Raw genomic sequence first — 10,863 nt, 5'->3', positions numbered from 1 at the left:
AAACCCTCCCTCTCTCCATCCCCAGCCCCTCTCTCCTCCCTTCTGCCCCTCCCTCCCTCCCTCTCTCTGTTTCTCCCCTCCCTTCTCCTCCTCTCACCCCAACCCTTATCCCTCTCTCTCTGCTTTCTTCTCCCCTCTCTCCCAACTCAACCCCCCCTCCCTCCATCCCCAGCCCCTCTCCCCTCCCTCCTGCCCCTCCCTCCCCACCCGGACCCTCCCTCTCTCTCTGTCTCTCCCCCTCCCCATCCCCTCTCCCGTCCCTCCCTCTCTCCGTGCCCGGTTTCCCCTCTGGGCGGAGCGGCGGCTCGGGCGGTGCCGTGCGGGGCTGGGGGCACGGCGGAGCGCCCAGCCTGGTCTCTCCTGAGCTGGGCACGGCTCGGCCCGGCCAGGCTGGGCTCTCCTGTGCCCGGCACGGCTCCTCCCGGCCCGGCTCGGGCCGCCTGCATGCGGCGGCGGCGGCGGCGGGGCCGGCGGGAGGGATGAACGGCTCCTCGGCGGGGCTGGGCGGCTCCCTGGGGGCTCCCCCGGGGCTGGGCGGCTCCCTGGGGGCTGCCCCGGCAATGAACGGCTCCCTGGGGGCTCCCCCGGCGATGAACGGCTCCTCGGCGGGGCTGAACGGCTCCCTGGGGCTGCCCGGGCTGCTGGAGCTGGAGCTGGAGCGGGCTCTGCGCTGCTGCACCGCCGCCTCCGTGGTGACCGACGGCAGCGGCTCTGCGGGGGACGAGCGCAGCCTGTACATCATGCGGGTGGTGCAGATCGCCGTGATGTGCGTGCTGGCCCTCACCGTGGTCTTCGGCATCTTCTTCCTCGGCTGCAACCTGCTCATCAAGTCCGAGGGCATGATCAACTTTCTGGTCAAGGAGCGCCGGCCGTCCAAGGAGGTGGAGGCGGTGGTGGTGGGGCCCTACTGACCGCACGACTCCCTGGAGCTTTCCTCCGGACAGAGACCGGCCCCGGGGCTGCCGGAGCTCGGGACATGCTCGGGGCGGCCGGAGGAGCTCGGGACATGCTCGGGGCGGCCGGAGGATGCTCGAGACATGCTCGGGGCGGCCGGAGGATGCTCGGGACATGCTCGGGGCGGCCGGAGGATGCTCGGGACATGCTCGGGGCGGCCGGAGGATGCTCGAGACATGCTCGGGGCGGCCGGAGGATGCTCGGGACATGCTCGGGGCGGCCGGTGATGCTCGGGGCGGCCGGAGGATGCTCGGGGTGGCCGGAGGATGCTCGGGGCGGCCGGAGGAGCTCACCCCGGTCAGGTCCGGTCCGGCCCCGCCGCCCGCGGCTGCCGAAGTAAAGCTGTGATGGCAACAGGTCTGGGCTCCTTATTCCGCCCGCCTCCGGTCCTTCCCATTCCCTTTTCCTTTTCCCCTTCCCCTTTTCCCCTTCCCCTTTTCCCCTTCCCTCCCGCGAGTCCCGGGATGGGGCCGAGGGCAGCGGGGATGGAGCTTTCCCTGTTCCCCCCGCAGCCCTGCCGGGCGGGATTTCCCATCCATCCGAGCTCAAACTTCCCTTTCCCAGCTCTTTCCCATCCCTTTCCCATCCCTTTCCCATCCCTTTTCCATCCCCCGCGGTGCCGAGGGCGGGAGCCGCATCCCTGCGCTGGGGGAGATGCGGGAATGGCCTTTCCTGCCCTGGATCGTGTCTGTGAGCGGGGAAATCCCGGCCCAGCCCGGCTGGATCCCCCGGCCGGGAACACAGCGGGAATTCGGGCTCTGGGAAACCACCAAACCCGGGGTTATATCCCGGTAAAAGCCGGGCCAACAGGTGGCTCATCCCGGGCGGGGAGAAGCCGCTGCTCCCCCGGGATTTGGGATTCTCCATCCCTTCCCTCCGCAGGATCTTCCCCTGCGACCTTCCCGAGCCTTCCCGGGGATAAACCTGGGGATAAATCCCGGGATAAATCCCCCAATCCACACCGGGAGGAGCAGGAATCCCAGCAGAGGGATGGGCACCAAGAGATTCCAACAACCTGCGGGAAATTCCCTCTCCCCACACCCAAATTCCTGCTGGGAAATACTGATTGTCCAGAGTTTTAGTGGGAAAAAAAGCTTTTGGAGCTTCCTGGCTTATCCCCAGCTCCTGAAATTTTATGGACACCCCTAGGAGAGGTTTTAATGAGTTTAAATTGGGGATGGAAAAGGTGAAATTCATTTATGGATGGGCTGGAATAAAAGCTGGAGGTGGCAGAGGAGTTTGTGGGAGAGGCTGAGGCAGAGCAGAGCATCCCCAGGGAATCAATCCTTGGGCAGGAATGTCTGTAGGGAAAGACAAAGAACAGATCTGCCTGTTCTCCCGGGAACAAACACAGCCCGGGCCGGGAATCACTGCACAGAAATGTTCCCCAGCCATCCCGCCTGGAGAAACTGATCCAAAAATCCACATTTTTTACCCTTTAGTGACAGAGGAATGTCGGGAAAAGAGGGATTTTAGGATCAGACAGCGAGAGGGAGAAATAATTGAGAGGTTTCTGTCATTCCACAGCATTTCCAGCTGTTTAACTGGAATTCTTTATGGGGAACATCAACATTCCCCAATCCTGGAATGTTTTTGGGAGTTAATTCATCAGGAATCTTTTATTAATTACAGCAAATTCTTAGAGTGGAACACATTTTTGCCAGGAGCCACAGATTTTCCCAACATTGGAATTCCAAGCCAAGGCAAAACTCCTGGTTCTGACCTAAAATTGTGGAATTTTCAGCCTCAATCCAAGAGATCATTCCTTGCCTGGTTCTCCCAGTCTAATCCAGGGTTTGTGGCTCTAATCCCTGAAAATATCCCTCATTTTAGGCAAGGAAAAGGGTTTTTTCCTGCAGGGTGATGTGGAGGTGTTGGGACACATCCAGTGGATCTGTGGGATTTGGGATTGGCACAAAGAACATATTTATTTCTATGGGGATATTTATAACCTGGCCACGGGCAGGGAGGGGGAAAGGCAGGAAAAACCTCCCAGACTTGGGGATCACCTCAATCCCACAGTTTTGGGGTGATGGAGGAGCAGGATCCTCATGGGAACAGAGATTTCCCATCGTTTTTAAGGAAACACCTGGAAAGCTGCAGGAAGAATCTGTGAGAACAACAAGTCTTAGATAATTTTTTTATTATTATTATTTTTGGATTCCAAAAACCCCCTGCAGCCCCAGGCAGAGCAGGCCCCTGATGGGACATTTGGAATTCTCCTTGAGTGCAGAGATACAAAACTCCAGGGTGATTTTCTTGCATTTTCTGTGCGATTTTCTCACCTCAGGCCTCCTGAATCCCTAATTCCTGTCTCCACAGGCATGACATCATTTTTATGGATTAAACCCCAGTGCCAGCAGCTCCAGGGCAGAGTTTGAGGCCACACAGCCCTCAGTGCTCAGCTCTGGAAAATCCTGAAAAAAACAGCTGGAAAATCCCAGGGGAAAAAAATTGAATAATAATAATGATAATAATAATAATAATGATAATAATAATAATAATGATAATAATAATAGTAATAATAATAATAGTAATAATAGTAATAATAGTAATAATAATAATAAACCCCACCTCTCCTGGGAATAAACTCACCCAAAATTCCCCCAATCATGGATTTCACCTTTCCACCTCCAAAGTTCTGTGGATCCTCCTGGAAACGAACCCTGGGATGGTCCTGGAGCCCCTCTGAGAGCTCAGAACCATCTCTCAGCCACGATAAATTAATTTTAAAACCACTCCCAGCACCTCGGGATAACCCCAATGGTTTTAATCATCTTCTTCCCACCTCCCATGGGGAATCTTCATCCTGAGGGATGAGGGGAAGCAGCTCGGCCACGCCGGGGGTGAAGGGGTTAATTCCAATCCCACGCTGGAGCCAAATTCCCATTGATTTTTAGGGCAGTTCTGCTCCAGTGAGGAAAATCTGCAGCCCAAGTTCATTTGGAGGTAAGAAGTGGAAACCTTTGTAGGGCCAGAGCAGCTCCAGCCTCCTGGTTTGGTTCTAATGTTTGTTATTCCTGGTGGAATCTGTTCCTGGATCCTGGGGCTGGAAACTCTGATCAAAAAGATGTTCTCAAAAAATCCCACTATTCAGATGGAATCCCCTCTAAAACTCCTGATATTCAGCTGAAAATCCTCTCTAAAAATCCCACTATTCAGCTCAGAATCCCTCTAAAAATTTCAATATTTAGCTGGGAACCCGCTTTAAAAATCCCAATACTCAGCCAGGGCCCCATCATGAACAGGAGCCCATTAATGACCATTAATGAGTGGCTCATTATCGTTTGTGCCCATGGATGGATCAGATCCATCGATCCCAGGGGCCCCGGGGGACAGAGACTCTTCCCATCCTTTGGAGGAGAATCCAGCATTCCACAGATCCAGAATTAAGGTTTGACCCAAAATCGGATTATTTTGGAGCTCTTTGCTGGCAGCAAATTTTCTCCAGCCAATTCCCATCCCCTGAGCCTGGAATTGTAATTCCCAAATTCTGGAGTCAAAAGGTTGGTGCAGGAATTGTTTTGTTGGAATTCAGGGTTGGGTTTTCCCGTTCCAAAATTCGGCGAGTCCTCCAAGGTGTGATTTTAACAACAGCATCTTCTCCCTTCACTGAACTGAATTCCAGACCAGGGAATGTTGGTGGATACAGAATTTATTCCCTCTGGAATACGGAGCCAGGCTGGGAGAGCTGGGAATGTTCCCCTGGAGAAGGGAAGGCTCCAGGCAGAGCTGGGAATGTTCCCCTGGAGAAGGGAAGGCTCCAGGCAGAGCTGGGAATGTTCCCCTGGAGAAGGGAAGGCTCCAGGCAGAGCTGGGAATGTTCCCCTGGAGAAGGGAAGGCTCCAGGCAGAGCTCAGAGCCCCTGGCAGGGCCTGAAGGGGCTCCAGGAGAGCTGCAGAGGGACTGGGGACAAGGGCTGGAGGGACAGGACACAGGGAATGGCTTCCCACTGCCAGAGGGCAGGGCTGGCTGGGACATTGGGAATTGGGAATTCCTGCCTGGGCTGCAATTCCCACATTTGCTGTGGCTGCCCCTGGATCCCTGGAATGTCCCAGGCCAGGCTGATCACCCTGGATGGTGGGAGGTGTCCCTGCCCATGGCAGGGATGGGAGGGGATGCGATCAAAGTCCCTTCCATCCCAAACCATCCCATAATTCCATGATTTACCCAATGATGCCTTTATAAGGATCTGGCTGGTTTTTTATGGACACCTTTATCATTTCATGCCAAAAATCCAATATTTTTTATTGCCGGGGCTCAGACTCCTCCTCTGCAGGTGGAAACCGAAGGAGGTCGGAGCTTTCCAGGGCTGAGCAGATCCATCAATCCAGCCACGGGCAGCCTGGGACCCATTCCGCACTTATGGGATGTATTTTTAGCCCTGGAAAACAATGCCAGGAGCAGCTGATATGACAAACACACAGAGCAATCCATCACTGTCCGGGCTGTTATTCCATCACAATCTGGAGCTCTTTATTCCCCCACCCCTTGCTGCTGTTTGGGAAGTGTCTCCAGAGAGCCTGAGAGGAGGAGAGAGAGATGGAGTGGGGATGGAGGAGATGGAGTGGGAATAGAGGAGATGGGGTTGGAGGAGATGGAGTGGGGATGGAGGAGATGGAAATGAAGCAGATGGAATGGGGACGGAGGAGATGGAGAGGGAATGGAGGAGAAGGGGATGGAGGAGATGGAAATGAAGATGGAGTGGGGATGGAGAAGATGGGGATGGAGGAGATGGAGTGGGAATAGAAGAGATGGAAATGAAGCAGATGGAATGGGAATTGTGGGGATGGAGGAGATGGAAATGAAGGAGATGAAGCGGAGATGGAGGAGATGGGGATGGAGGAAATGGAGTAGGAATGGAGGAGATGGAAAGGGGATGGAGGAGAGAAATGAAGGAGATGGAGTGGGAATAGAGGAGATGGGGTTGGAGGAGATGGAGTGGGGATGGAGGAGATGGAAATGAAGGAGACGGAGTGGGAGGGAGGAGATGGAAATGAAGATGGAGTAGGGCTGGAGGAGATGGAAATGAAGGAGATGGAGCAGGAATGGAGGGAATGGAGAGGATATGGGGGAGATGGAAATGAAGGAGATGGAATCAGAATTAAATAAATGGAGTTGGAATGAAGGAGAGGGAATGGAGGAGATGGGGATGAGGAAGATGGAGCCAGGATGAAGGAGATGGAATCAGGATTAGATAAATGGAGCAGGGATGGAGGAGATGGAGAAGGAATGGAGGAGATGGGGATGGAGGAGACTGAGCAGGGATGGAGGAGATGGAAATGAAGGAGATGGAATCAGGAATAAATAAATGGAGTCAGGATGAAGGACATGGAGCAGGAATGGAGGAGATGGGGATGAAGGAGATGGAGCCAGGATTAAATACATGGAGTTGGGATGAAGGAGATGGAGTGGGGACAAAGGAGATGAAATGAAGGAGATGGAACCAGGATCAAATAAACGGAGTCAGGATGAAGGAGATGTAGAGGGGACTTGTCCCTGTCTCCAGCGATATCCAAGGAGCTGAAGTGAGGACCATGAGGATTCACCCACGGATATTGGGCCTAAGAGGATTTTGGGGATGATTTTACAGCAGGAAAGTGTAAATGTGGGTTAAAACCTCACACAGGAATTCTCAGGCTTGCTTGGGGCTGTAATTGTGAATGTGCCATGAAATAAATGATGGATTTGGAGTCCTGGATAATGGAAGCTCAAAAATCCCACTGGGATATCACCAATGAGCTGGGAAAGGGAGAGGAACAGCAGCAAAAATCACCAGGAAAAGTTACGAAGAAATAAATCCACGAAATAGAAACAGAGGAATGGAAAGGAGTGTGGAATGTGGGATCCCAGCAGCAAAAAATCCCCAATTCCACGTGTCAAAGCCCTTTGGAATATCAGCAGAGAATTATCTCAATTCTCTTTGCACATTCCACGCACTCTCCATCCCTTTTTGCCCTTTGCCAAAAGCATCAGCCTCATTTTGCCACACAAATTCCAACTGGAACAAAGCAAACCCACGGGATATCCTTTGAGTGGGGAATTAATTCCCCTGGGGAAAAAAAAAAAAAAAAAAAAAAAAAAAAAGGATATTATTGGAAAATGGAGGCCAGCAGGAATCAGCTGATGAGCCCTGACGTTGGTCATCACTTGGACACAGCAGGAAAATCCAGATTTAATTAATTAAAGTAAGGATTTCTGGGAAAAAAAAAGGTGAATTTTGCTCTAAAAGGAGCTCCAAGTTTTCAGGGAGTTTGGCTGTGCCATGGAGGAGCTGTGGAATTAATTGGATTAAAAGCTTGGAGAAACTCTGGGATGTGGAACAGGGAATAAATAATCCAGGAATTCATGGGAGGTTTGAGGACTTGATAGAAAATCATGGAATTGTTTGGGTTGGAAAAGACCAAAAAAAGCTCCATTAAAATCCCATCCCCAAGTGCCACTTCCACAGGTTTGGGAATTCCCAGGGGTGGAGATTCCAGGGATAGAAAACTCCTTCTGGGATGGAATAAAGGGGAATAAAGCAGAATTCAGGGGAATTCAGGGGAACCAGGGGGTTTGCACCAAAAATAAAGGAAAATAAAGAGGTTCGTACTGGAAAATAAAGGAAAAAAAGGAAAATAAAGAGGTTCGTGCTGGAAAATAAAGGAAAAAAAAGGAAAATAAAGAGGTTCGTACTGGAAAATAAAGGAAAAAATGAAAATAAAGAGGTTCGTACTGGAATAAAGGAAAAAAAGGAAAATAAAGAGGTTTGTACTGGAAAATAAAGAAAAAAAAGGAAAATAAAGAGGTTTGTACTGGAAAATAAAGGAAAAAAAGGAAAACAAGGAGGTTTTCACCAGAAATAAAAGGGACAAAAATATAAACCAGGAGATTCGCACCATAAATAAAGGAAAATGCAAGAAAATTGGGAGGTTTGCAACTGAAATGGAGGAAAATAAATGGACATAAAGGAAAAGCAGGAGGTTTGCAGAGCCCCAGGCTTTGCTCCCATCTCATTTTAAACTGGAAAATCACCTCCTGTCATCCGGCCCTCAGCAGAGGATTAGGGACGGAAAAGGGACAATAAAGGATGGAAGATTTTATGACAGGAGGAAAAATGAACAAGAGGAGGGAGAGCAGGGCCAGTCCATGCCTTTGGCTGGGGATAATGTGATTTCTCGGGCCTTTTCTGTCTGATAAGAAGGGATGGAGTGTTTGTGCCGGAAAAAAAAAATCCTCATTGGGAAAGGAAGGAGGATGGAGATGGGATCGTGGCCTCCAGCACTGAGAAAAACTCCCCCAAGATGAATATCCAGAATTATCTCTTCCTGTATAAAAGGCCATTAGAAATTCTGGATTTTCCAGATCTGCAGCTCCTCAGCACATGGACAGGAATGGCAAAAAACAAATGGGAGTTATTTGGGAAAATGGTTTGGAGAAAACTCCAAATCCCAATTCCTGCTGTCCCTGAGCTCCTCCAGCTCCTGCCAGGTCTCCTTTGGGAAGGGATTTATTCCCAAAAAAAACCAGGGATGCAGCTGCCCCCTGGATTAGGGAATTGGAGTTGGAATCTGATGGAAAACACACGTGAAATTCCCAGGAAACCCGTCCCAAATCCAGGTTTCTGGGAGGCAGAGGGAACCTGCAGCAGGGTGAGCTCTGAACTCGGGTTAGACTTGGGTTTAACTCCTCGGGGTTCTGAATTCCCATCCAAGCTGCAATTCCCTGTTTCTCTGGAATTCACCTCCCAGGGATTTCCTGAGTCCTTTTCCCAAGCCCTTCTGGCTGTTTTGGGGGGAATTCAGGGGGAATAAAAGGGAGTATACAGGAATAAAGGGGAATAAAGAGGAATAAACAAGAATAAAGGGGAATAAAGGAGAATAAAGAGGAATAAAGGAGAATAAAAGGGAATAAAGGGGAATAAATGGGAATTAAAGGGAATAAAGGGGAATAAATGGGAATAAAGGGGAATTCAGGGAATAAACAAGAATAAAGGGGAATTCAGGGAATAAAGGAGAATAAAGAGGAATAAAGGAGAATAAAGAGGGGATTCAGGGAATAAAGGGGAATAAATGGGAATAAACAGGAATAAAGGGGAATAAAGGGGAATAAAGGGGAATAAAGGGGAATTCAGGGAATAAAGGAGAATTCAAGGGAATAAAGGGGGAATTCAGGGGAATTCAGGGAATAAACAGGAATAAAGGGGAATAAAGGGGAATAAAGGGGAATAAAGAGGAATACAGAGGAATAAATGGGGAATTCAGGGGAATAAAGGGGAATAAAAGGGGAATTCAGGGAATAAAAGAGAATAAAGGGGAATAAATGGGAATTCCAGGGGAATAAATGGGAATAAACAGGAATAAAGGGGAATAAAGAGAAATTCAGGGAATAAAGGGGAATAAACGGGAATTCCAGGGGAATAAAGGGGAAAAAACAGGAATTCAGGGAATAAAGGAGGAATAAAGGAGGAATAAACAGGAATAAAGGGGAATAAAGGAGAATAAAGAGGAATAAAGAGGAATACAGGGGAATAAATGGGGAATTCAGGGGAATAAAAAAGAATAAAGGGGAATAAACAGGAATAAAGGGGAATTCAGGGAATAAAGGGGAATAAGCAGGAATAAATGGGAATAAAGGGGGAATAAAGAGGAATAACAGGAATAAAGGAGAATAAACAGGAATAAAGGGGAATAAAGAGGAATTCAGAGAATAAAGGGGGAATAAAGGGGAATAAAGGGGAATAAATGAGAATAAACAGGAATAAAGGGGAATAAAGAGAAATTCAGGGAATAACGGGTGAATTCAGGGGAATAAAGGGGAATTCAGGAAAAAAATAGGGATAAAGGGGGAATAAAGGGGAATAAACAGGAATAAAGGGGGAATAAAGGGGAGTTCAGGGGAATAAAGGACAATAAAGGGGGAATAAACAGGAACAAAGGAGAATAAACAGGAATAAATGGGAATAAAGGGGGAATTCAGGGGAATAAGGAATCCAACTGCCCCATCCCTTTCCATTCCTGCAGGGATTTCAAACCCACATGGACATGGCACTTGGGGACACGGATTGGGGTGTGGCCTTGGAAATGTTGGGAATTTTTAGCTCCAATAACCTCAGAGAGTTTTCCCAACCCAAACTCTTTTATGATTCCTCAATTCTCCAATCCTTCCCTTCATTTCCTGCCTTTCCACAGCGCTTCTTGCAGCAATATTCCCTCAGTTTTCCCGAGATTTTGGGTCTGAAAAGGTTTCCTCATGGAAAATATTTGGGAAAATTAAAGGATTGCCACAAACGACAGAGATCCAGTCAAAGTCAGACATCCCAAAATTTACTGGGACAAAAGGCAAAGCTGCTCTTTGGGGTTTTGCACCAGATTCCCAACATTTTTCCTGGCTCAGAAATTTGCTTTTCCACAAAAATAAAAATAGAATAAAAAATTAAAAAAAAAAAAAAAAAAAAAAAAAAAAAAAAACCACCACACCTGATTTTTCCCACAAATTCCAATTATTTTCCACAATTTGCTTGATTTGGGAAAAACCTTTTGAACTCTGGGAATTCTTTGGAGAGACCAACTTTGAACTAAAGATTCCAATAAAAACTTTAAATAAAGGATTTTTTTAGGAAAGATTTGAAAATTGCTGGAAAAATTTTGGGATACTGAGAATTCCTTAATTCCTGTTTTTCCATCCATCTTTTTACATTTGGCTGCATTTCCAGAGAGGAAAAGCAGCAGCTCCAAGGAGGGATGGGAGAAACTTTGGGATAAAGAGATTTAAAATCAGGAATGGGAAAAACTTTGGGACAAAAGGATATAAAATGTGGATGGGAGAAACTTTGGGATAAAGGGATGTAAAATCAGGAGGAATTTGAGCGATGCAGGAGGAGTTTTCCTTCTCTAATCAATTCTCCAAGAAGCCACAGAACTGGAA

General features: G+C 48.7%; 1 protein-coding gene across 1 annotated transcript; it reads left to right on the top strand.

Annotated features, from left to right (window-relative positions):
- Window positions 1-479: 479 nt before the first annotated feature.
- RPRM (reprimo, TP53 dependent G2 arrest mediator homolog) lies at window positions 480-911 on the top strand (the record flags this gene model as incomplete). Its single annotated transcript, XM_083864915.1, has 1 exon — window positions 480-911. The coding sequence occupies one exon, from the start codon at window positions 480-482 to the stop codon at window positions 909-911; it is 432 nt and encodes a 143-aa protein (XP_083721041.1).
- Between the last annotated feature and the right edge of the window lie 9,952 nt (window positions 912-10,863).

Source organism: Zosterops lateralis (assembly GCF_965231275.1).
Source record: "Zosterops lateralis genome assembly, chromosome: 7".
In the NCBI taxonomy this organism is placed as follows: Eukaryota; Metazoa; Chordata; class Aves; order Passeriformes; family Zosteropidae; genus Zosterops; species Zosterops lateralis.
This window is presented reverse-complemented; position numbering and strand designations above follow the sequence as displayed.